Source organism: Mus musculus, chromosome 5 (genome assembly GCF_000001635.26).
Source record: "Mus musculus strain C57BL/6J chromosome 5, GRCm38.p6 C57BL/6J".
Taxonomy (NCBI): Eukaryota; Metazoa; Chordata; class Mammalia; order Rodentia; family Muridae; genus Mus; species Mus musculus.
In genome coordinates, this window is record NC_000071.6 from 139251967 (window position 1) to 139278019 (window position 26053).

At 51.7% G+C, this 26053-nt stretch overlaps 2 protein-coding genes across 5 annotated transcripts in view; one reads left to right on the forward strand and one right to left on the reverse strand.

Moving 5' to 3' along the window:
• Positions 1 to 357: 357 nt before the first annotated feature.
• On the forward strand, positions 358 to 18084 carry Get4 (golgi to ER traffic protein 4). Of its 3 annotated transcripts, none has more exons than NM_026269.2 (9): positions 358 to 653; positions 10515 to 10593; positions 10904 to 10985; positions 11513 to 11662; positions 13661 to 13799; positions 15038 to 15178; positions 15261 to 15336; positions 15437 to 15509; positions 17015 to 18084. In NM_026269.2, the coding sequence occupies exons 1-9, from the start codon at positions 499 to 501 to the stop codon at positions 17101 to 17103; spliced, it is 984 nt and encodes a 327-aa protein (NP_080545.2). In that variant the 5' UTR covers positions 358 to 498; the 3' UTR covers positions 17104 to 18084. The 3 variants fall into 3 exon arrangements, with proteins under 3 accessions (NP_080545.2, NP_001346167.1, NP_001156788.1); NM_001359238.1 differs by having other exon boundaries at positions 10907 to 10985; NM_001163316.1 differs by lacking the exon at positions 358 to 653 and adding an exon at positions 1531 to 1635.
• Positions 18085 to 19909: 1825 nt separating this feature from the next.
• Adap1 (ArfGAP with dual PH domains 1) overlaps positions 19910 to 26053 on the reverse strand; it is a 53888-nt gene continuing 47744 nt past the window's right edge. The window contains exons 7-11 of one of the 2 annotated variants that reach the window (NM_172723.4): positions 22763 to 22846; positions 22481 to 22543; positions 21769 to 21840; positions 21369 to 21597; positions 19910 to 21110 (exon numbers count right to left, since the gene is read on the reverse strand). In NM_172723.4, coding sequence (NP_766311.2) covers positions 21082 to 21110; positions 21369 to 21597; positions 21769 to 21840; positions 22481 to 22543; positions 22763 to 22846 — 477 coding nt within the window. In that variant the 3' untranslated portion in view covers positions 19910 to 21081. The remainder of the gene's footprint in view (positions 21111 to 21368; positions 21598 to 21768; positions 21841 to 22480; positions 22544 to 22762; positions 22847 to 26053) is intronic. The other variant, XM_006504669.3, reaches the window with a different exon arrangement.

A 26053-nucleotide genomic window follows, 5' to 3' on the forward strand; every position in this document is an offset into this window, starting at 1 on the left:
GACAGGTCAAAGCTTCTAAAATGTGTCTGGTTCATCCATGCGCTAAGGGTAACTTCAGGGGGCGCGCGAATAAGACGCCTCATCGCTGAGTCTTCTGCCTCAGTTTACTTGCGCAGCCTACGTGGCTGATTACATTGTGCAGTGATGACACTAAGCTGGGGACAGCTCAGCGTGTAGTCCCGCCCAAGACCTCGGTCCCGCCCACTCTCGCAAGACTACAAACAAGTTCCCGCGATAGTCTGAGAGCCCCACCCCGTCGGCTTTTCCTGGCCTGTGTTCTCAGGGTCCTTCTCAGACCCCCCCTCAGGGGCGTGTCCTCGCGCGGCTCCCGCGATCCCGGCAGGCTCCGCCTCGATCACGTGCGGCCCGCGGCGCGCCCGCCCTCGCACGGCTCCTCGCGGCCACCGTAGAAGGAGTGCGGCGGCCGCAGGGACGGAAGCCGGGAGGCGCCGCCGACCGCGCCTGCGACAGCGTCAGCTCTGCGCGGAACGCCGGCCCATGGCGGCGGCGGCGGCGATGGCAGAGCAGGAGGGCGCCCGCAACGGCGCCCGCAACCGCGGCGGCGTCCAGCGCGTGGAGGGCAAGCTGCGTGCTAGCGTCGAGAAGGGCGACTACTACGAGGCGCACCAGATGTACCGGACCCTCTTCTTCAGGTGGGCGCGGGTGGCGGCTTAGCGCCGAGGCCCCACCTCCGCTGTTGCTCATTGGCTGCGCTGCGGCGCCCCGCACCCTCATTGGTTTATGCGGCTGCCTGTCGCGGAGCAGAGCGGGGGCGGCGGGCTTGTACTACTCGGCAGGGCCTCCTCTTCTCTGCCTGGTTCCCCCTCCTCCTCTCTCGGCCTCGTCTTTCTGAGTCCCTGCCTTACTCTCAGAGCTGCCCTTCCCCCGTCCTTCCTTCCTTCCTTTTCCCAGGCCTCCTTCCCCAGCCAACTTCTTCTCAGGCCTCCCCTTCCCTGGACTCAGTTTTATCACTAGCCTCTCTCCTCTTCACTTAGGCCTCCTCCCTCTTACAGGCCTCTCTTCCCGCCACTCCTTCTCTATCACACCCTCTTCCTCGCCTGGCCTCCCTTTCTCTGAAGGCTTCCGCTGGTTGGCGAGTCCTGTTGTCAGAGTAGTCTCACCTAGTCCTCCCTTCTGTGGCCAGTGATTGGAATTGCACAGCCGGCTAAAGTGTGGTCAGATGCTGACACCGTGGGCCAGCCTGTGGCCATCTGTATTCCTGCCTCTGTGCATCTGCCAGCTGATAATTCCTACGTAGAACTTTATTCCTGACTACAGGACATCAGCATTTCTGCTCCATGTCCGTAGTGTGGGTTTGGCCCCTGTGCCCCTTAGACCTACTTTTCGTTTTAAAATACGTTTTGTTTTAGGGCAATTTTAGGCCTTCAGTAAAAGGAGTGGAAAGTGGTTATCTTGTACCAGTTGCACATTATCATCCACCCATTACTGTCACCTAGGGCCCACGTGCTGTGGAACTCCTCCTACAGTCACTCCCTCTAGCTTGATCTGAGCACGGTGTGTTCTGTGGGCTGGATAAAGCTGCCATGACAGTGGATGACACTGTACACAGTGGCCTCACTGCCTTGAAGCCCTGTTGGGGGCTGAAGAATCAGTGCTCTGGGAACCCTCTGGCTCGTGAGTGATACTTGTTTACATCTGAGGACAATTCCCACTTCCCACATGCCCAGATTGAGCCTGGCAAGTAGCCAGGTGGACATGGGAGGGAGGGGCATGGTTAAGGCCACACGCAGTAGTTAGCAAGCCATCAGGGACCAGCCTTGCAGTATTTCCCTCCGTAAGTGCTCAGTCCAGGGGGTTGGCAGGTGTGGGATGAGCCTTGGCGTCCTTGGTGTCAAAGACTTCCTGTTTTCTTTACCTATTGGGCGCCCTGGATTTGGAGCAGCGGGGTTTAGTCAGCTTATCGAAACATTAGCCCTTGCTCTAATCACAGGTTACCTGAAGGGCAGCCTTGTTGGGGAATTTTTCTGTAAACTAGACACTATAAATACAAACCAGTCTGGCGACATCTAGTTTCATCACAGTGTCCCTAGTGCCTTTAAAAACAAAAACTAAAACACTCTTAATTATATTAATTATATTGGGAAGGCACTTGCTGTATTCTTTAGATAAAAATCTGTAGCCACGTGTGGTGGCACACACCTTTAATCCCAACACTCAAGAGGCAAAGGCAAGCCGATCTCTTGTGAGTTGGAGGGCAGCCTGTTCTACAAAGTGAGGTCCAGGACAGCCAAGGCAGAGAAACCCTGTCTTTAAAAAATAAAGTTAATTTTTACATGTAGAAACAACTACATAATGATTGATAAAGTAACTGGTTTTTGGTTTTGTTTTGTCCTGTTGGGAATAGAGCCCAGGACATCTCACACGCTACACTCCCTTTTGTTTTTTTCCACTTAAAATTTTGAGGTGGTGTGCCTTCAGGTCTGACTCAGGCAGACCTAAATTCTTGATCATACAGGTTGAGCTTCCTAAGTAGCTAGGATGTCAAGCCTGTGTCATCAGGCCTGCTGAATGGTTGGTTTTTCCTCTGAGTTGAGCTGTCTATCACTGAATAGGATCAGCCAATTGGCCCAAGCAATTTTTGAGTGAAGAAACAAAGGATTAGACAGAGCTAACCCCTGGATTACAGGGGTTACTCTGTGTAGCAGGCCAGTCACTGTGTATACTTCTGCAGCACTCAGGGTACACCCTGGTGTCTTACATTTTTGTTTTATTTTACTGGAACTCACTCTGCAAACCATCCTGGCCTCAAATTCAGGTTTACCTGCTTTCGCCTCCCTGACACTAGAGTAAAGGCTTGCGCCCCTACTGCCCCCACTCATTGTTTTATTTAATCAACAAAAGTGAGATCCGGAGAGTAAGCGTGTCCTTGTTTTGAGTCAACCCTGCTGTGACTGAGGATGTTCTTGTTGGTGTTGTGTGACTAGAAGAGTTCCCTTGGTCACGGTGGACTAGGGATGGTGATGGGCAAGTTCCTCCTTGTAACTGTTTGAAGCCACGTGTTATCGGCATACAAAGAACTGACCAGCAAGAGGACTGGGGTGCAGTGTGCTCCAGGGACACAGCATTCCACCAGGGCCCAGTACTTGTTACAGAACTCAAGTAGACCTCAGCTTCTCTCAACACTGTAGGCCCCAGGAGTGCCTATAGAGCGCCACCTAGACTCAGGGTCGGTCCATGGGCAGGACTGCTGGACAGCATAGTACTCGCTCACGGCAGTCAGGACAGCTTGCAGGAGCCACTTTTCTTCTGTCATTTTGGATTGACTCTATTCATCAGACTGTCTTGGTGACAGCCACCCTTACCTACTAAGCTGTGTCAAATCACCAGCCCTGGCTTTTTATCTTCTTTGACTGGATAAGTGGTGTTTATGTATTTACAGTGAATATCTTCATACGGTTTTTACTTTGGGGATGCTGAAAATGCCCATGGTTGTGACCCCTGACTCCCTCTCTATCCCCGGGCAGTTTGTCTATTGTTCAGCACAGCTCTTTTCACTTTGGGGTCTGTGCAGAGATCAAGGGGCTCTCCATCTGTGTGGCTTTCTAGTTCACGCAGCAAGATGTTCTAAATCTGATCCACATTTATGGAGTATTCTGTCCTATGAATGTGTCACAACCTAATTTTAACCTCAGCACTCCTAACCTGTATGGAAGAGAAGGGGCCAAGTAGCCCAGTGATCAGGCCTGTGTGGCCTCAGAGCCCCTGCCTAGCCATAGTCCTGTTGTGGCAAGTTACCTTGTCTCTGCACAGAGCTCTGCCAGGAGGAGGAAGGAGCTCTGCCGGCCTGGTTGTTGGTATCTCAGATAGTCAGAAGCTATTTGTCTGTCCGAGTGGCCTCAACAGCACCACGCCGTCCTCCAGAACCCCAGTGTTGGTTGCTATGTACTTACAGGAATATAGGCCAGGGGTTACATACGAGAGCAGAAATGATTCAAGGACAGCTGCATCACCAAAAGCCTACCCCGGCATAAGTGGCAGGTGACAAAAGCTGGGGACCTGGAACACACTGCACAGCCTGCAGCCAGCTCCACAGGCGGGAGGATTCCCTTCCTAGGTCAGTTGCTCTGGGCCTCTTCCAGGCAGCTGGGTTTTCCCAAAAGTTTCAACAGGCCTTAAAATTTGTACTACTTGGGGAGGGAGGGGCCTAGTAAAGCTGGTGGGTTTCAGAGTCTTCCTAAATCTATGAAGTTGTTTTCTTCTTGAGTTTAAGGAGCTTTCCAGCAGGTCGGAAAGTTTCACCTCCCTCTGAACATCCTGTTTCACTCCCTTTTAACAACCTGTGTGCTAGGAGCTTCCTTGAAGGTTGGGATGTCCTATCTCACAGGAAAGTTCCACAACAGGTTCTTCCTAGGGCCTGTTTGAATTGTCTCTTGTGGCCAAGTCACATGAAGAAATGTTTGAAGAGAAAACCTACTGTGTATATTGTGACACCATAGTCTTGGGTCTGAGGCCACTAGGTCATGGTAGAGTGTCCCTAGGCCTTGGACCTGTGTGCTGGCTGAACATGTTAGCCCAGCCCCTATCCCTCCCTTTGTGTTGTAGGCATGTGCATTGGTGTGCACAAATGCGTGGAGGCCAGAAGCTGACTTCCCGTTACTTCATCAGTTGCTTTTTACCTTTTTTTTTTTTTTTTTTTTTTTTTTTTTGAGACAGCCTAGTACTCACCATTGAGAACCTAGTACTCACCATTGAGAACCTAGTACTCACCATTGCAGCTGGGCTGATAGGCCAGCCAGCCCAGCACTGGGTTACAAGTGCACCCAACCACATCAGTTGCTGTTGTGTCTATTTACTTTGTGTATGGGTGTTTTGTCTGCATTAATGTCTGTGTACCACACGTGCTTGGTGCCCACAGAGGCTAGAAGAGGGTATCAGGTCCCTTGGAACTAGGATTACAGGTGTCTGTAAGATGACACTTGGTACTGTTAATGAAACCCAAGTCAGCCAGTGCTCTTTACCACTGAGCCATTTTTTCAGCCCCCAAACACGGGTTTTGTGTGGGCACTAGAGATGTGAACTCAGGCCTAACTCTTACTTAGCATTCACTTAGCCCATAGGCTAGCTTCTGTCCAGCTCCAGTTTCCTCTCTTCAGCCAGACAGCATTGATCTTGTAGTCCAGGCTGGCCTCTGATTCTGTATGTAATCAAAGATGACCTCAACTCTGCTCTTCCTGCCGGTCCCTCCTAAGTGCCAAGATGACAGAGATGTCCAGTCACACCCAGTGTTTGCAGTGCTAAGGACAGAACCTGGGCCTCCGTGCATGTAAGCAAACTCTCTCCTGCGCTCTCTCCTCAGACCTCCACCAGCAGCAGCAGCAGCAAGTGTTAGGGTGGCAGGAGTGACTGAGTCCATGTACCCAGCCAGTAAGAGCAAAATCAGCTGGAACCCTGGCACAGACCTTCCTTTGTGGATTGGTTAGGCTTTGTTGTTGAGTTTCTTTGTGACCAGCAGAGCTTGTCCCCCATCAAGCAAAGCTACCACTGTGTGTAGAAGGTGATTTTGGGTGTCACACAGGACCTTGTGCATGGAACTGAGTACCAAGGAAGGCTGACTGTCCCAGGGCCTTGGGACACCTAGCCTGCTTAGTCACCCAGAAAAGAACACCCTCTCTCCCCACCCCTCAGTTCCAGGAATTCTATGATGAGAAATTTGTTTGCATTATTGCCTGGAACTGTTTGTTTTTGTTTTTGTTTTTTGGTTGTTTTTTTGTTTTGTTTTTGTTTTAGGATTTATCTATTTATTGTATGTACATGAGTACTGTAGCTGTCTTCAGACACACCAGAAGAAGGCATCAAATCCCATTACAGATGGTTGTGAGCCACCATGTGGCGGCTGGGAATTGATCTCAGGACCCCTGCAAGAGCAGTCAGTGCTCTTAACCACCGAGCCATCTCTCCAGGCCCTGGTGCCTGGAACTTTTATCTTTAAAGCTTTCCTTGACCTGGCAACAGTTGATTTCAATAAAGTAGGCCATGGTCAGTGGGAGGTTGTGATCTCAGGAATTTGGTATGTCTTAAAAGAAATACTTCTTTCTGTTTCAGTGAGCATTTCTCTTGCTAAGCCTCAGATAAAAGTGCTTGGGAATCTAATGTCCTGTACAAACCACTCTAGACTAATGATTGTTGCCATGGAGAGCGCCGGTGGTCTCTGTTCATGCAAATAGCCATACAAGGTTGCTTGCCTTGGAGTACAGCACTTGCTTTCCCAGAGTGCCCTTCTGCAGTGCCAGTATTTCTTTTTTTGGTTTTGGTTTTGTTTTGTTTTGTTTGTTTGTTTGTTTTTTTGAGACAGTGTTTAGCCCTGGCTGTCCTGGAACTCACTCTGTAGACCAGGCTGGCCCCGAACTCAGAAATCCTGCCTCCCAAGTGCTGGGATTAAAGGTTTGCGCCATCACGCCCGGCTACAGTGCCAGTGTTACATGACCTTTCTTGGGGAGATATGAATAAACATCTCTTCACCCAGTAGGGCACCAACAACAGACCGAAGTTAACAATTCCATAGTCTCACTTAGTGACCCTGGGTGGGGCGGGAATACTTCGAGGAGCAGTATAGGATTCCCAGCATGACCTGCAGACAGTTTAGCAGGTGGAAGTATCTTCCTTACCCAGCAGTTACTGTTTCTGTCACCTGTGGGGAGAGCCATTGTGCATCTTTTAAGTTGCAAGCACTTCTTGAGACTTGTGATGCTTATGTAATTCTTGAGATTTGTTCTTTTACTTCCTGAGTTTTAAGTGTCCCACCCCCACCCCACCCCACCCCACCCCTCAAGGAATGTTTCAATTCAGGAGGTGGCTGCAGGGTATGCCATAGCTTTCTACTACTTTTAGAGTCTTTGCCAACTCCCTCTTCAGCAATGCTTGCTGAGGCTTAATATGTGACTGGTTAACTATTGTGTCACTGCCACAACAGTCCATCCGAGAAGCCTGATCTGTTATAAGGCTCTACACTACATTTCCCACTGCAAAAAAGAAACTGCCTTCTATGACCAGTTGATGGACCAGCAGCAGTAATCTGCGAGGGAAATACAAATGTTTAATTTGGCAGACAGTCTTTCCATTTATCAAAACAATAGCAATATCCTCCCATATGGGCCTATGACCTTGTTGGTTATGAACCTTTGCCCAGGCATATAATACCAGGTAAGATTTTTGAAAGGCTTTAAATCCCACCAGAAAGAGGTTGGTCACGCCCTTAACACTATGCCACTATTGTACCTGTGGGTACATCTCCCCTGGTATGGGTTGCAGGGTTTAAACCTTTCAGGACAGTTAGTAACAGTTCTTCCTCGGCAGCCTCAGTGCCTTCTGCCACTACAAAAGTCTGTTAGTGGCGAAAGAATGTTCAGTTGAGTTCCAGCCATACTTTTCGATGTCTTGCAGCCAAAGCATGTGGTTTCTTTGGCCATAGCAACTTTGCTGGGTCCATAGTATGTAGCCTTTATGATTTATGGGACTTCCCTGCCAAAAACTTATAAGAAATAGTTCACACCTGAAATGCAGTTTTCATTTGACAATTCTACTGCTTCTACTTTACCATGCAGTCAGGCTGCCTTTGTTTAAACGCCTTAATTTCTGTTTATCTCCTCTCTCAAACTCATAGAGATCCGCCTGCCTTTGCCTCCCGAATGCTGGGATTAAAGCCCTGCTCCACCATGCCTGGCCTAGTTTCTCTGTTTCTTGTACTAGGGATACTCTTCTACATCTGCAAGATACTTAAGGGATTAGCAGTCTCTAGTAAACCCTAAAGAATGAGAGAGCGGGCAGGTTCTCTGGATGCCACAGTCATCCATCCATTCCAAATAACCCTCATGGTCTTGAACAGATAAGAGAATCCTAAAAAAGAGCTGTAGCAAGCCCAGACCAGTAGTAACAATCTCATAACTTCTATCAGTTGTTTTCTCACAAGGGAAATGTTGGGGACAAAATAGCGCCCAGTACCATGGTTGGGAGACAGCACCCCACCCCCCAGACGCCATTTTCCATGAACCACCTGACCTCGTCCTGGATTGCTGCTGCTCCAGGCCTGCTGTGCATCTCTGTTCCTGGTGCTCCGTCAAGTAGGCTTGTACTGCTTGCCTTGGCTTAGGCCCAAAGGGAGGCAGGAGCTCCCTGGCTTGCCTTTGGACCTGGCTCCTTGGATCTGACAGGCTCCAGATCACCACTTCTGAAAGGGGCCTCGGTCTGAGCAAACAGTCTTGATCCCAGTGTGCTTTGTGCTGGAGGCAGTAACTGCACCTTTTCTTACCTGCACTGTTTTAGCATTGATGTTGCCAGGCTGTTGCTCAGGTTTTAAAGCCTCTGAGATGCTCACTAGGACAGCATTTGACTATTATTATTCTTCCCCAGTAATTCTGGTTCCACACAGATCTCACCAGGTCTGCTCTGCCTTCATGTGGCTGGGCACAGCCTTTGGTTGTCTTCGTTCTTTTTTCATCCCTTATAGATTGCCATTTTATAAACCTGGTCTACATGTCTTTCAGGTCTTCAGAGCCTCTCCTACCTCATAAAGATTACATCTCGTCATGGGGCTAGCAAAGCCCTATCCTAGTGCATGGTCCCTGCTCAGTCAGCCTCTCCTGGCTGTCCTGTGATCACACTTCTGTATGACAGCACTTCTCATGTGCAGTGTCCCCAGGAATGCTTGTCTCTTCTCTTCCAGGCTCTGATACAGTCATGGGAACCTCATCAAGCAGCCACCCAAGTGTCCCTCATGGCTTTAGGAGCCATGAGTATTCCAGGGCTGGTTCCCCTCCTGTTCCCTTAGGTTGTGTGATCTTTGTCTCAACGAGTGGTGGATAAGTATATTACCTAGTTTCTTTGCTTCCACTGCACTCAGATTGATACATTAGTCCATGTATTTTACAGCCTTAGGATCTGTGGCTGACACAAGCCCTCTGACTACGTGTTTAAAAGTCTTCCCCAGTCAAGCAGTTGAGATGTTGAATGCTCTCTGGTTGTCATAGTTTCTTTCTTTGCCCATCTGCTTGTTGGACTGTGGGCTTTCCCTTTTAAAGGCTGGACTTGTGGGGTCTTTTCTGTAATATCTTTCATGTTCTCTTCTTCATCTTGGTTTCTTCCCACGGATTTCCAAGTTTTTGGATCTCTCTTGGCCTCACTTTTCTCTACTTTTCCTGCCGAGTGCTAGGGGGCTAATGTAGTGAGAAGCATCCTGTGTCTTTTCCCACAACAAAAGCTATGTACCTGATACTACAGCTTGTCACTCATACATACGTGCTACATTCAAGGATTGTGATAAATTCTCTAGTTCATCAGTAGTTTGAGCGACATCCCATACCAAATAGAAGATGGCTACCCAGTGATTCCACCTAGGAATGCTTCACTTCTGATAGCTTGGCTTTGTCCTATCACCCATGGCCAGGAGCATGCACCCACCTCCAACAAGGAGATATTCAATTCCATCCCACGTGGGAAAAGGAAACTATGTTGGAATTGCCTTCATAGACATCCCATCCTCATGTGGATCGCCATCCATGTTGAGCCATGCAACCACCCTTCCTCAACTCATTGGTCTGTCAATTCCTGTGTTGTATGACTCTTCCTGCAGAGACATGAACAAATATCTGTTCACTCCAGATAGGTCACTGCCAACAGACCAAAAAAATGATTGAACCCATATCTTGCTTACTGAGTCATGACTCACATGGCTCACAGAACTATGGATGACTTAAAGGCAGCTGCATCATTAGAGTTCCCTGTATAGCTTTCGGCTTGTGGGTGGTCTCTTCTCCCCACCAGTCGTTACTGTTTGTGTAACCTTGGGGAGAGGCTATGTGAGGTTTGTAAGTTTCAGGAGCTGCCTAACTAAGCCTTGTGTGTTTATTCCTCCAGGCCTTAAGGAGCCTTTTACACCCTTTAAAAAGCCATCATTCTGGTGTTGTCACCTCATATCCTCCCCCAGGCCTGAACTGAGGGCTGCTTGCACTGTTAATGCTTTTGTGTAGTCATCTTAAACTCCAGCTTTGCCCATGGGGCCTTGGCTGCTTCTTGGATGATGGGGGTAAGGGCGTGTTCTCCAGGAGATTGTGCAGTACACAGGTTGTCTGGATGGTGCTGATTGAAGTTGGGCAAGTTAGTTGGGCAGAGTTGCTACAGTCAACATTATCATCATCTTCGAGGATTGATCCTCTCTTGTCCCCTACACGTAGACTGGTCCTTCTGTTTTGAAATGGGTAGTGCCTACCTCCCCTGCCCCAACATGGATGTTGCACTGGCTTCTCCCTAGGTTATTTACTGGACCTTGAGTGGAGGGTTCCATGCATGTTCAAGTGTGTATGCTGCTGATGGGGCCTGTGTCCTTCCATATAGCTGCTATTCAGAAAGTACCTAGCATACTTAGAAACAGTACTCCAATAAGCTTCACCTAGACATTTGTAGCAACCCTAGGGAGGACAAACAAAGCAAGCCATGAGCATGGCACATGGCTAGGTTTCCCATTCATTCATGGCTGGGTTTCCCTTCTTTCTTGTCTGCAGATACATGTCTCAGAGCAAACATGCAGAGGCCCGGGAGCTTATGTACTCAGGAGCATTGCTCTTCTTCAGTCATGGCCAGGTAAGCGGTGCTACAGTGGGAAGAGACCTCGGCGGAGTCAAGCTGTCCTGGGCTCTGGCCACCAGTGGCAGAGGGTCTTAGTCTCCATAGCTGTTGCTGTGGAACCTTTGTGGCTGGAGCTCTAGGCTTGGCTCTGTATGTTTGCCAGTTGCCAGTGACCCTGCTGCATTGCTCACTGGCAAGGCGCTATCCCGAGCTGTGCGTTTGCAGGCTGCCATCTGCAGAGCATGTAGCCACCTGCTTTACCTGGTCTCTTCTGAAGGCTTGGGGCCCTGTTGCTAACTGTGCTTGTGTGTTGGTTGTTCTGCAGCAGAACAGTGCAGCTGACCTGTCCATGCTGGTCCTCGAATCCCTGGAAAAGGCCGAGGTGGACGTAGCTGATGAGCTTTTGGGTGAGAACTTTGCACTGCGTGGTGCCTACTTACATGGCTTCTGTGACTGGTGTCCTCCAGAGTCCCTTTACTGCCTCCAGTCCCACTTGTGGTTGGTGGGGTTGGGCTTCACACTTAAAAACTGATTATGTCATGATAGGCACATTGGCCATGCCCCACTGAGCCAGCATGTGGCTACTAGAGCCTTCATGCAAACTGCCCTGAAGCCTCTGCTCTCACAGAGGAAGAAGCTGCTTTCAGCTGGAGGCACCCTGTCGCTTCAAGCCCGCTCCCACAGAACTGTCTCCCAGCATGGGCCACCCAATCAACATAGCCACAGGGAAGTGGGCAAACCAGCCAGCAGAGACTGGGACCTGTGCACTATGTGTGGGCTATCCAGCAGCACTCCAATGGCTTCTGGTCTTTCTTTTGAAGTTGCATAGTTGAGAAGTGTCTTAAACATATAGTATTGCTGCCTGCCTCCTTTATAGAGTGCTGGATTTTTGTTCACCTCACCTTTAGTAAGGGTCTGATTGTGTCCTTTGCAGAAAATCTGGCTAAAGTGTTCAGTTTGATGGATCCAAATTCTCCTGAACGAGTAGCTTTTGTGTCCAGAGCCCTGAAGTGGTCCAGTGGAGGGTCTGGGAAACTGGGCCATCCTCGACTCCACCAGCTGCTGGCCCTCACATTATGGAAAGGTAGGCATGGGATCCCATCTCATCAGCAGCTGAATCCTCTGTGTGTCTGCCAGTTGATAAGTGAGAAGAGGCCATGGGGAAAGCATGCCAGCCTGTCTTTCAACATCTCTGCTTTGGTCATAGACCTCTGGACAGAACCTCCACAGGTCATAAGGGACCCCTGGATCATGACACTGTCTCCTTTCCAGTCTCTGTCCTGGTTCTCCTACCTGGTTACCTGCTTCTCTTCCCACAACCTCCCATTCCCCCTCCTCCTTCCTCAGTGTGCCTCCACACCTCATGCCTTCACTGGCTCCCTGTGTGTAGTTCTTTTTTATTCAGTTTTGAAGTGAGCTCTGTTGGATTATACAGCCATGGGATATATTGCAGGCATGCCTACTCTTCTTGGCTCTTGAGCTGGCTTGGGCACAAAGATGCTTGGTGACTGTCTGCTGGGACCTGAGCAGCTTCCACCCCAGGAGCATTCCTGGGGAAGCTGGTGTGGAGCTGCACCTTGTGAGGGTGGAATTGTTGCTACAGCTCTCCTGATGGGTGAGCCGTGCCTAATGGATCCTCGGTGAGAGGAGGCCATGCTTGGAAATGCACAGTGACCTGTGGAACGTAAACCACCTTCCTTTGTGCCTCCCATTCTGAAGGTCTGAGCCAGAGGAAGTGTTTTCCAGAGTTGAGGATAGACTAGTTCTGTGAGCAAGACCACGCCGTGGCAGTCATAGGATGTACCTGGTCACGTTCTTGGAGTCTAGCAGGAGTCCCCGCAGAGGTGCACCCTCATAGAAAATGTGCTGGGATAGACTTCCTTACACCCTGTGGGCTTCTCGGGCCTTTCTTTTCTTTTCTTCTCTTTCTCCTGGGTGCTGTGCGCTCTGCCTCCACCCCAGAGCCACAGTGAGAACAATGAAGACTCTGTAGATTGAAAGATCAGAGACTCCAGGGAACTCCAACCCCCAGTGTGCACCTCAGAGCTCTTCTTTTCTTTTGAGGGCTCTTCTATCCTTCAGGTTAGAGCAAACTGTCTGTCACTCATGGGCCAGGCCTTCATACAGCCCGTGCCTGGTACATGGTCTGGAGACATCCGGTCTGCATGTTGTTGTTGCTGCTGCTGCTGCTGCTGCTGCTGGCAGGGAGTCTCAGATTCACTCACTAGAGTCACTGAGAGAGATTGTAGTGCTGAGTCTCTTGGTGGTGGTTGAGGTACTGAGTCCAGACCACAGCCATTCCAGGGGCCATGACTACCTGGGAAAAGGGGTTTCCAAATACTTGCTCCAGGACTAAGTAACCCAGGCTAGACTGTAATTCACTTCTTAGAGTGCCCTGCCCATGGGGTTTCACCAAGACAGGAACATGCAGGGCCAGGAACAAGGGTCTGATTTAATTCCTGCTCTCTGTCTCAGATACCCAAAAGCCTTGGGAAGAAAAGGTCTCTGTGGGTGGGTCAGGTTGGGGGCCTGAGTGTTTGGCGTTGAGAGGCCCCCTTCCTTGTTGCTCTCAGGGTTCCAGGTATAGAAGGGATCCAGGGTCTGCCTTGACGCTTACTCAGGGCTCCCAGCTTGCTCTATGAATAGGGTTTTGGTGTTGAGTGTAAGGGAGGTTTCTGCATTTAAACAAAGCAGTCATTGGTGATCTTCGCTGTGTGCAAAGGAGCCTCCCTTAGCTAGAACTCCCTGAGTAGTTGGAAGTTCAGGAAAAGAAAGTTGCTTGTGGGCCCAGCTCTCATGCACACAAGCGTTAGGTAGACAGCAGTTTCACATACTTAGAACGGAGGAAAAGGAGGTTGGATGACAGTGCCCATTGAGTTTGTTTAGTGTTTGTTCTCTGAGCACAAGGAAGCTGGTGACAGGCTAGGGGACAGCAGCTGTGCAGATGGATAGCTTGTTCTAGGGTTACTGGCCTAGCAAAGGTGTGTCCAAGGCAAATGGGTAGGAGCGGGGCAGGAGTAGTGGGTGGCTCTGTGCACCCTGTGCTCACGTGTGCCCATCTGCAGATTCTTTCCCTTCACAGAGCAAAATTACTGTGAGTCTCGGTATCACTTTCTGCACTCCAGTGATGGCGAGGGCTGCGCCAACATGCTGGTCGAGTACTCTACTGCCCGAGGCTTCCGAAGTGAGGTGGACATGTTCGTGGCTCAGGCTGTGCTACAGTAAGTGTTCATGAGGACGTTGCGGGGCCTTCGTTCAGCTCACAGCCTGGAGCAGGCCTCTTTGTCTCAGACTCCGCGGTGCTGGAGGGGGAACCTCAGGCCCAAGGCTGTCTTGATGTGCTCATCAACCAGTCCTTTCTCTGAAACACAAGTGCAAGTGTCCACAGTTGCGCTCACCCTGCCTAGGGGGCTGCACCTTGTGCTTGCCAATCAATTCTCATTATAGGATTGAGGTGCAGTCAGCTGGTAGGATGGCTCATCCCCACCTGCCTGCATCAGGAAGGCACCTGTGTTTGTTTGCCTTTTTAAACTACATATTTAATTTATTTAGTGTATGCATAGCGAGGGTTGCAGGGACACATGCTGTGGTGTGCACCTGTAAAGGCTGCAGTTTGCTGGAGCCCTTCCCCTCCCCTCAACCGTGTTGATCTGGGATTGAGCTCATCAGCAGGCTTGAGGGCAAGCACCTTACCTACCGAGCCATCTCCTCTGCTTCCTCAGGCCTCAAAAATGCTTGCTCTGTGAGTAATGGCAGGAGGCTTTGCTGTGGGGACTCAGAGCACTTTATTTACCTTTGAGACAAGTTCTCACTATAAAGCCCAGGCTGACCTCAGACTTCCTTCTGTGTGAGCCGTCCGAGTGCTGAAATTGCAGGCATATACCACCACAGTTATGATTTTAAAAAAGAAATTATGTGATACCTCAAGCTCGCCAGCCTGGCTCTGGGCATGTACTGCAGCTGTTGTCTCCTCACTGGAGGACTCTGGGCCACTTTTTTTTCTTGACAGATTTGGGACTGCTGGGGTAACATCTTCAGCAGAGGCCAAGGCTTCCCAGACCCCAGCACAGCATGAGGGTCCCAGCCCCCTGCATCTTGAGCTTCTATGATAGATGCAGACAGGTGTGGAGAAAGCAGAGGCCATAGTTGAGAAGTGAGCGCCCACATAGCCCCCGTTTCCTAGCTTTGTTGACCTTCAGCAGGTCATGTCTCCCTTCTGAGCTGTAATCCCTTCGTCAGTGTGTGAAAAGACTCAGCCCCGTGAGAGGCAGCCTCCGGACTCTCCCTGGCCCTCCACTTGCCCTGCAGTCCATTAGGCCTGTGGAGACACCAGGTCTCCAGACAGAGCTGTAGTTGCTGTCAGGAAAGTTCTTGTGTGTTGTATTGGCCTCTCGTGAGCATCTGTGGAAACCTGAGTCTGCATGTGGGGTTCACTCTTGGATATTCATGTCATGTGCAGGTTTCTCTGTTTGAAAAATAAGAACAGTGCACTGGTGGTCTTTACAACGTACACACAGAAGCATCCATCCATCGAGGATGGGCCGCCCTTTGTTCAGCCCCTGCTCAATTTCATCTGGTTTCTGCTGCTGGCCGTGGACGGGTGAGTCCATCTGTGTGGGTGCTGGGTATGTGTCTGTGAGGCCATGGCTCTCACTGGGAGTTATCCCCGGTTCTTGTTGCAGTGGCAAGCTGGCTGTCTTCACGGTGCTGTGCGAGCAGTACCAGCCGTCCCTGCGGAGGGACCCCATGTACAACGAGGTGAGGCTCCCCACCCAGGCAGGAGGGAGCAGGAGCCCCACCCAGCTGGGTAGCAGCCGGGCACTGCTCACCTGCTGACCCACTGTCCTGCCTCTTACAGTACCTCGACAGGATCGGACAACTCTTCTTCGGTGTGCCGCCAAAGCAGACATCCTCCTATGGAGGCTTGCTAGGTAAGCCATGTGTGTGGTCTGGTCCCCAGCAGTCCCTTCTGCCATGTTCCCAGGTCGCCTGAGTGGACACAGGTTTCTGGCCTGCTGCTGAAGTCTGGTGACTCTGCAGTTTAGGCTGTTCACTGGGTACCACTCTGTGGGTCTGAACTCTAAATACTCCAAATACTCCTTTTCCACCAAGGCAGGGTCAGTGTGGTATAGTCCTCTGTGCATTCGAAGTGTCTAGTTTTCTTTTTTTCTCTGGTGCTGACCCTTGAACTCATGAGTCAACTTCCTTACCACTGTCCTGCATCCTCTCCCCAGCCCCTCCAATTTCATGTGTTAAGTAGCAAATCCCCTTTCCGAGTTCAGAATTCTGTCTCTACTGCCAGCAGGGGTAACCACAGGCATGGTGTGTGGCAGAATTCCATGCATGTGGTATGAAGACAAACACCCTGCGTTGTGGAAGGAAGTACCGCCCATGAACAAGTCCACATGGGCTCTCTGGGCACTGGCTGTGACAGTGTTTCTCTAGTTTGTTGTTGATGGGTTGTTTTCTGAAACAGGGTCTCATCATATAGACCAGACTGGCCCTGAGTTCAGAGAGATCCTTCTGCCTCAGCCTCTCGGGTGCTGAGATTAAAGGTGTATGCCACCATGCCCAGCTACTGTTGTTTTGAGACAAGGTCACTCCCTGCAACTTGTAATAGCTTCAAACGCACTTCACTCCTCCTGCCTCCACCTCCTAAGTGCTGGGATCATGATGTGAGCCTGCACACCAAGCTTTTCTACTGACCTTCATCTGTTTTGAGCCTGTTACCTATGGAGGGCATGAGCAGGGTTCAGCTGTCTCCACGAGTCTCTAGCAGAGCGCTTCTGCTTTTTCCTGTCAGCCCTCAGTGGCCTGAGCATGTCTGAGGCCGTCCCACAGAGCTTTAGAACCAGTAGTCCCCTCCCTCCTGCAGACACCCACTGCGGTGTTCAAGGGCCACAGAAAAGTGCAGGCAGAGGAGTGTCTACATCCCCACACCCAAGCAGGACATCCATTGGCTCTGCCACTCAGGAGAGAGAACTTTGGGGTCAGGGTTGGCATGTTTGTGGTCACTATAAGTCTCCTGCATTTGTGATGTGCACCCAGGAGACGATTGTGAGTGTCAGGTATGGCCCTAAGGCTCTGGTCTGCATGCTGTACCACTTTCTCTTGTCTCCATGGGACTTGGGCTGCTCCTTCATCACTGCCAGATTCCCCTCCACTGTTGGTGGAGGTTTGGGGGTTTGTCATTCCTACTGTGGCCTCCAAGACCTATAGCCACTGAGCCTCTGGGCTGTTTCCCTGCAAAGCATGGCCTCATCTCTGGGAAGGTGGAGCTTCCAGGGAAGCACTGACTCTGGGCATTGACCACACACGGCAGGGTAGATCTTTGTCTAGGGTGGTGACCTGGGCGGTGGGCTCCTGGCGCAGGGTGGGCTTCCAGGGCAGCACTGCCTTTGTGTACTAACCATCACTGGCTGCTTTCTTCCTCTAGGGAACCTGCTGAGCAGCCTCATGGGCTCCTCAGAGCAGGAAGAGGGGGAAGAGAGCCAGGATGACAGCAGCCCCATCGAGCTGGACTGAAGCTGCCTGGCCAGCGTGGAGATGTCCATGGCCGGCACCGCTGGGACGGATTCAGTGCCAGGCTGGGCGCAAGGCCCCTTACCAGTGGGCTGCTGCTCTGTGGCTGAGGGGCCATCTATGCAGAGTCTGTCCCTATTTATGTATGGTGGTTGAGGGCTGTGTGGCCAGGACCAAGAGCAAGGCCCAGCTTCTGCTGGCCAATCGTGTTCCTTCAGATCACCCACAATAAAGCGCAGCCCTTGCTGCAGCACCCGCTGCCATCCTTGTCTCTGCTTCCTTGGGGAGGGCTGCAGGGTGGCACAGCAGCCTGGCGTCAGTGACTGGTACCCCTTCTCCTGTGTCCAGTGCAGCCATGGCATGCCAGAGAAGTGGCAGCTGCCGCTGTGAGCCACGCAGGATCCCGTGTCCTGCAGACGAGAGCGGCTTTCTTGTTTGTGGGATTTTGTTTGGACACAGAGTTGTTTTGCAATCATGGTGTGCTTCCCAGGGACAGAGCGTGTGCTGTGGCGGCTAGGCTCCTTGGAGGTCACAAGCAGCTGGCCAGGGTAATGTCCCTTGGTCCATGGGGCTGTGGCCCGTGCTGTAGTCTATGGGCTCCTCCGTTCAAGCTGCAGCCCTGCTGGTCCCTTCAGCTCCACGCTGCTGCTCTGGCGAGGTTTTAAAGGGTGCCATGGGCTCTCACGTCCTTCGTGTTGCAGTATTTATTTTTACTGGGTGAGGATTTTTCAACTTAACGTTTTAGGACTTAACCAAATAACCAGTCCATGAATAAGCAACCCCATTACCACAGACAGTACCCACGCTACCAGTCTGATTATAAAGGGAGACACTTTATTTTTTCACAATTAAATAAGAATTGTAGATTAATACACCTCTATCTTGCATGGGAAGGAGGGAAATATGCGTTATTTACTGTAAAAAAATGGAATTTAAAGGAAGGCTTGTGTCACCTTTTGACTATAAATAAATCCTTTCTACTGGACTTTGCAGTAGTCCTTTCTGGGTGAGCTCTGGGCCGGGCATGGGCGGGCTTTGGGGCTTTGGCATTTAGCCCCCGCCTGTGGGTGCAGAGGCCTCGGGCAGGGTGGGAGAGGCCATGTGTCCACCTGGCAGGCTGGAGAGGACGCACATCCTGTGCTGTCCACACCATTTCCCTGTGCATCCAGGCTGTGTCTGCCAGAGTGGCTGGTATCAGTGTCAGCAGTGTCCAAGGTAACAGCTCCACCATGGTGTGTGTCTCGGCCTCGGGGAGCAGGAGAGGTGACTGGTGCATGGGAAGCTCAGTGGAGGGGTGACTTAGAAATAGGGAGACCACTGGGGCTGCAGAGATGGCTCAGCAGTTAAGAGCACTGACTGCTCTTCCAGAGGTCCTGAGTTCAATTTCCAGCAACCACATGGTGGCTCGCAACCATCTGTAATGGGATCTGATGCCCTCTTCTGGTGTGTCTGAGAACAGCTACAGTGTACTCACATTAAATAAATTTAAAAAAAAAAAAAAGTAAGTAGGGAAGGTAGAGTTGGGCATGGCCACAGAAAGGAAGCTGCTGGCACTGGCCAGAGCTGCCTGTGTGCAGCTGTGAGACTTGCTGGGAATCATGAATAGGAGCCTGTTGTCACTGATGTATTTTGAAATAGAAATCAGATTTTGTGTATATATAAGGTTGGCCAGGATTAACCCTAGCTGAGTACAGAGGAAAGTTAGCATTTGTGCAGGAACATGACACACACGTGGGATCCTCCCCGCACAGCGTCCCTTAACATGCACACACACACAGTGCCTCTGCAACACATGCCTCACCCCCATGCCCCGCCATGCATCCTCTTCCCGGGATATCATGGCAACTGTTTACTGTGCCGTTTACATGCCTGTCACTGGGCTGTCACCCTCCTCTTAGCCCTTGTACAGGCGGGGTCCTGGCTGAGCTGACATCACCCCTGCTGGAAGATGTCCAAGGACATAGCAGCTTCTTTTGAGATGCCAGCTTTCAATCTAGTGAAAATCTTTCCCACATCATTCTGTGGTTATCTGGGCAAATGTCAAGGCGGTCAGTGTTGTTAGTAAACTGTTCCTGTTGCATGCAGAGACCATTGGAGCAAGCCCATCCGTAAAGTGACACTGGTGGGGACGCCTCTGCCTCCCTGGGGCCTCAGCAGCGGGAAAGGGACTTGGGTTATAGCTCAGTGACAGAGCGCTTGCCTGATGCGTTCACAGGCCCCAGGCGCCATACCCAGCGCATGCAAAGGCAGTTTTAAGTGGGAGAACAAGAGAGGGCTGAGGGAACCCAGCTGGAGGCCTGGGGACACACTTGGGCTTAGCATTGCAGACTTGACAAAGGCTGAGCGCTTGGCCAAAGATGTCTCCAAGCATTCCTGCAAGCTGGGTGACTGGGCACTTGCCAAGAGTGTGCAACCTAGGGCCGCTGTTACAGTCTACAGGGGTTAGCAAATGTTAGTGGAGATAGCCTAGAAGGGATCCCAGGTATATGGGCTGTGTAGGGGAGCCCTGGGACCCTGCTAGGATTGGACAGTCCAGGGGCTGGGCCTTCCTGGAGATGTCTGTCTGTCTGTCTGTCTGTCTGTCTGTCTCTCTCTCTCTCTCTCTCTCTCACACACACACACACACACACACAGAGCATGGTGGGTGGGGACTATAGGACACAGGTTGCAGAGTCAGGCCAGCTTTGTCTCAGGCCTGCCATGGAAGTGACAGGTTCTTCTCATGTCCCTTACTGCCCAAAGGGAGGCTGCCAGGGCAAAGGGAATACCAGCTGGCTCCTCCCCACTTGAGCCATAAACACACAGAAGGGACAACGCCAGAGCCACACTTTATTCCAGGGGACATGACACAGGGCAGCAGAAGCCCAACTAAGGACCCCTCCCCCATTCCCTGGGGTGCAGCTTTGATGAGGGCCCAGGTCATTCACAGATGCGTTCCCCCATCAATGCTCCCCAGCTGTCCAGCGGCCAGGACCTGCCCTTTGGGGATCCCATAGAAGGGAGCCCATCTGTTGGGGTGGCCAGAGGGCAGCAGGGAGATAAATACAGGTAGCTTTAACTACTGGCCTGCCAGCAGCAATCAGGGCTGGGGGCAGCCACTCCTGCCCATGGCCGCCTCTTGGCTTGGGCTCTCATTCATCAAGGGCTCAAAGACTGTAAGGTCAGGGCCAGAGGGCATGGGTTACAAAGCAGGGACAGCACCGAGCTGGGCACCGACGCCCAAAAGCAGATGGGGTGGGGCGCTCCCTGGCTCCCAAGGAAGCCACTACTGGGCTCCATGCACAGCACCCTGCAGACTAGGTTTCCTCCCGGTTGCCCCAGCCAGCTGTCCCAAGGAGACTGGGGGCCCCAAACAGGTGGACTCAGGGCCTGTGCACAAAGTTCTCTTGGAAAAATACCTGACCCCCAATACCCCAGCTGGGTCAGCCCTAGGGGAAAAAGAGCTGACCCCTGACCCTTGATCCCTGACTGACACACAGCAGGTGCTCAATAAATACTTGTTGAGGTGGGGGGAGGAAAGGGGAGGCATGCGGCACATCCCAGAGTGAGTCCCCAGCAGCCAGGCCAGCCCGCTGCCACAGCTATCCATGGCTGTCCATGGCTGTCCATGGCTGTCCACAGCAGCCCAGCACCAAGTCCTGTCCTGAGGCCAAGATCCCCTCAGGCCAGAAGAGTTAGTAGGGTCCTGCTCAAAGTTGGGAGGCAGGGCTTCCAGCAGCAGGAGAGTGGATGGGTCAGCTGGGCGTGGCTGGGAGCATCGTGACAGGGCCAGGGTCAGGTGAGGCCCAAAACCAAGTCTGCCTTCAACTTTAATGAGGTTCTGAAAAACTGTCTATCCAATGGGCTTGCCTGAGCCCCACCTGGCCATGCCTGGGCCACACAAGGAACAGGGTGTGGGCCTGGAGGATGGACTCCCCTAATGTCCAGTGCGCCTGTCCAGCCACATGAGCGTAGAATCCTGGGGCCTCCGGGCTTTCTTCCTTAGGGTTTATGCTTGAAGTGGGCTTCCACTAAAAATGGGAACGTTCTAACCTTGGGAGCTGCCAGCTCACTCAGCCTCCCCTCCTCAGCCTGTGACTCCCCCTCCCCATATAGCCCATAAGCTCCTCCCTCCCCTTCCCCCCTCCCCCAGCCTGAGGCCTCCCCTCCACAGCCTGTCCAGGGGCCCCTGGCCAGCAGCAGGAGTCTGTCTGCTGGGGTGCCACACCATACTAGGGGCCTTCACCTACCTCACTGCTGCCCCCCTGCCCCCTGCCTGCCCCCCTCACCTGCGTACTCCTGAGGCAGCATGGGCCTGTCCACCACCTTCTGGAAGGCCGCAATCCACTCCCTCTGGTCTGACTCCGTCTCACACGTGAACAGGAATTTGCGGTCAGGGGTGACAATGGTTATGCCATGAGGCCAGTGGTGACCCTGGGTGGACAGTGGGAGGCCCTCCAGGACCGTGTAACCGCTTTCCTTGCTGCCAATGAAGACTTCCCCTCGGGCAAAGGCGTCCTGTGGGTGAGAAGGGCTGGGGCATGAGAAGGGAACGCCCTCCCCCTTGGCTGTCCTCTGCTTCCTCTCCCCGCACAGCTATCTAGGACCCTGAGGAATCCCAGCCCTGTTCCCTCACCAGTCAGTCCCTGAAACAGGTCACTCAGGGGACCATAGTTGGACTTTCCTTACCAGGGGGTCTTTGAAGTACATGAGCCTTCGGTCATCCATGGTGAACCAACGCTTCCGGAAGCCTTCTGTCTGCTGTGGGTCAGGGGGGATAAGTGAGCATCCGCAGGCCCAGGGTGTACCTCTGCCCCAGGTGACTACCACCCAACAGCCAGTGGGCACCGCTCTGGCCAACCAGTGCAGGAAGAACCCATGCCTGAGATTCAGGCTGGAATCCACCACTTCCACATAGCAGAGCAAATGTGAAAGGTCCCTGCTGAAGAGGAGCCCAAAGGCTGGAGGCTCAGGCGGACTCAAGCCCTAGTGACCTGCAACCAGGTCACTCTCCTAGATCCCAGGTCCTCATCCCAGCACCAGAGCAACAGAAAGGAGACTCAGGAACCACCCTGAGCCGGGCAGTGGTGACACACTCCTTTAATCCCAGCACTTGGGAGGCAGAGGCAGGAGGATTTCTGAGTTCGAGGCCAGCCTGGTCTACAAAGTGAGTTCCAGGACAGCCAGGGCTACACAGAAAAACCCTGTCTCGGGGAAAAAAAAAAAAAAACACCCTGAAGTTCAAGGCCATAGGACGAAGTGGCCAGAGACAGGACACTTTGCGATGCACCTAGGAAAGGGCTGGCACTCAGTGAGTCCAGTGACCTAGTGACCCCAAGCCACCCCCAGACAGACAAAAGCAAGATGTCTGACCTTGAACAGGCACATTGCTCTCCCCTACCTTGGGCCCTGTCTTCTCCATGTAGCCTTCCTTCAGGTAGTTCCTAGAGAGCTTGGGCACCAGCTGGGACAGAACAGATGGTGGTGAGGCCTACCCTGTGTCACCCCCTAGACTGAACACAGCATGGCATGGTCTCCGGAAGCTGGGTTCCAATCCCAGAAAGGAGTACTACAGTCAACAGGGACCTGTTTATGCCCTTGTTCAGTCCTGTGACCTATCCCAGGTGGCTACCTCCCTCCCCGCCCCCCTGCCCTGCAGGGTGACTTTGGGACAGCCACTCACATCTGCATCACTGGCTCCTGGGAAAGCCACCTGCAGGTAGTGGAATCGGGCTGCTCGCAGTGCATTGAACCAGTCCACGATCTCCTGAGGGCCGAAGTTGCAGTGAGTGGCGACTCCTGAGCCTGTCTCCTCCACAGACCCCCTCACCTGGGCTGGCACTCTGAGCAGCCTCACTGCAGGATGGGATGGACCCCCACTGCCTACCCCCACCTTGTGCCAAGATGGGGCAGTTTAGAGGCCCCGATCAGGGAACAACGGGCTGAGGCCGGGGAATGAGTGGGGTTGACATCTGGGCTCTGCATGTCACAGCTATCTCTCTGCACTCAGCTTTCTGTCCTGGCTCAGATCCCAGCTGGCCCCTCTCAGATCCTGCACACATCTGGGGTCTCCCAGTCCTGGCAGGGGTTCACAGTGGCCTGGAGCTACTTATGGTCCCGCCTTGCTGCCACGCCACAGGAACCCCAACTGCCTCGATCAGAATCTGTCCATTTTTGTCTTCCCGATGCTTCTGGTAAAATCCACAGCACTGCCAACACCAGAATGCGCAGAACCCAGCGTGTGCCACCTGCATCTACTCCCTCCACTACCACTGCCTCTCACAACCTGTCCACATGTTCCTACTCACAACTGGCCCTACCCACTTCCTCTTTGGTCCCACCCCCTCCAGCTGACTGACCTTCTCCACCCTAATTTTCCCTCTCTCTTGCTCTCCTGAGCTGTCTCCCATGCTGTGGGACAGACCTGAAGCCTCCCACAATTGCTGATCCCCCTTTCAATGCTTGCAATGGCTCACACTTAGCCCAGCATCAGCCTTCCCAAACCCTTGGCTTTGGGCACACAGCCTTCTCCCTACAAGTGAGCCAGGGCACCAGGGACTCAGCCTTGACCTGTCTGTTGTCCCATCCTACCCTACCAAGCCCCAGGCTCCTTCTCCCTCCCACCTCTCTCCCTTCCCAGTTCAGATTGGGTTCTGGGCTGGGATGATGGTTGAGTTTGTAAAACCTGTACTTGAGAAGCCTGAGAATCTGAGTTCGAAGCCTGGTGTGGGAACCTAAGCTTGTAATCCCAGCACTGGGGAGGAGGAGACAGGAAATCTCCTAGGAATTGACACCCAGCCAACCTAGTTTAACCCATGCCAATGGGAGACCTTGTGTCTAAAAAAAAAAAAAAAAAATTAAGCCGGGCGTGATGGCGCATGCCTTTAATCCCAGCACTCGGGAGGCAGAGGCAGGCAAATTTCTGAGTTCGAGGCCAGCCTGGTCTACAAAGTGAGTTCCAGGACAGCCAGGGCTATACAGAGAAACCCTGCCTCAAAATAAATAAATAAATAAATAAATAAATAAATAAATAAATAAATAAATAAATAAATAAAATAAAATAAAATAAAATAGAGGGCTGTTGAGATGGCTTAGCAGTTAAGAGCAACGACTGCTATACAGAGAAACCCTGTCTCAAAATAAATAAATAAATAAATAAATAAATAAATAAATAAATAAATAAAATAGAGGGCTGTTGAGATGGCTTAGCAGTTAAGAGCAACGACTGCTATACAGAGAAACCCTGTCTCAAAATAAATAAATAAATAAATAAATAAATAAATAAATAAAATAGAGGGCTGTTGAGATGGCTTAGCAGTTAAGAGCAACGACTGCTCTTCCAGAGGCCATGAGTTCTAATCCCAGCAACTGCATGGTGGCTCACAACCATTGATAAATAAAGAACCTATGGGCTGAAGTGAGCGAGGCCAGAGCAAGAGGGAGAAAGGAAAGGGGAAAAATAATTACTAGATAGATAGATGATAGATAGATAGATAGATAGATAGATAGATAGATAGATAGATAGATAGATAAAAATAAAAGTAGAGCTAGGTAGATGGCTTGGTGGGTAAGGTAAGGTGCTGGTCGAAAAAGCATTTAGAACTGAGTGTGAATCCCTGGAACCCATGTAAAGCCAGCTGCAGTAGAAACAGGCGTGTGCCTGCACTTATACACATACACACACACACACACACACACACACACACACACGGCTGCAAAACCTGGGACCTGAGACTTCCCACAGCACCTGAGAACCTGTACCCAGGTGGGGTCCCACTTTCTCCTGCCCCAGGTCCTTTGCACACCCCCTCTGCTTTTTGGAACACTATCTTCCCCATCACATGCCCCCCAGTCTTCATAGTTGGGGTTCTAGCCCACTGAGGTCTGTGCCCTCTCCTAGAGTGCTCAAGGGTGACACATGTCACCCTTGTGGCTCATCACAGCTGACCTTGGAGAGCAGAAGGGATGCTGGGGTCCCCACTGTGGAAGAGCATAGTGCCTCAGTGGCAGAAGGTCCCTCGTGTGCTCCCAAGGAACATGAAACTGAAGGCCTGGGGTGAAATGACTCCTCTCACACCTGGAGCCAGGTCTTTCTGGAAACAGCTAACATCGCTTGAGAACTCTCTCAGTCTCTGTCTCTCTCTGTCTCTGTCTCTCTGTCTCTCTCTCTGTCTCTCTCTGTCTCTCTCTCTCTCGCGCGCGCGCACACACACACACACACACACAGGGACACATTGTGTATCCCTGGCTGGCCTGGGACTCACTTTATAGGCCATTAGGATTCCCTATAAACACGTAGAGATCTGTCTACTTCTGCCCCCACCCAAGTGCTAAATCAAAGACAAGTGCCACTATGTCCCTCCCGCTTATGCTTGAGGGATGTTTATTAAAAACCTAAAGCCACGAGACACAGAGAAGAGCCATGGGCTGGAAGCTAGCCAGCAGATGAGGTGGCACGAGTGGGTAGGAGCTCCAGGATAGCTACATGCCAGCTGCACATGAGATGAAATGTCTACGGGCCCATCTAGGTTCCTCAGGGCCTCCGGTGGCTTCCCTATAAGCCCAGCAACAGGACCCCCAGAGCAAGCCAGCTGCTAGCCGAATCATCGAGCCCTGGGTTAAACCAAGAGAAGCCCCCTCAGTAGTGAATTAGGTGGTGAGTGATTGAGAAAGTCTCCTAGCATGAAGCTTGGGCCAGCACATGAACGCAGGCACACCTGCAAATTCCTGTACCCACACACATGGACAAAACATACACGTGCCACAAAGACATACCAAAAAAAAAAAAAGGAATAACAGAAAGAAGTATAAAGAAAGATAAATGAGGGGCTGGAGTGATGGCTCAGAGGTTATGAGCACTGAATGCTCTTCCAGAGGTCCTGAGTTCAAATCCCAGCAACCACATGGTGGCTCACAACCATCTGTAATGGGATCCAATGCCTTCTTCTGCTGTGTCTGAAGACAGCCACAGTGT

Excerpts from the sequence above, each read along its gene's own strand:
- Get4 (NM_026269.2), top strand. The coding sequence starts at position 499 with ATGGCGGCGGCGGCGGCGATGGCAGAGCAGGAGGGCGCCCGCAACGGC. Across the intron at positions 654-10,514 it reads TACCGGACCCTCTTCTTCAG|ATACATGTCTCAGAGCAAAC; the intron begins GTGGGCGCGGGT and ends TCTTGTCTGCAG. Across the intron at positions 10,986-11,512 it reads CGTAGCTGATGAGCTTTTGG|AAAATCTGGCTAAAGTGTTC; the intron begins GTGAGAACTTTG and ends TGTCCTTTGCAG.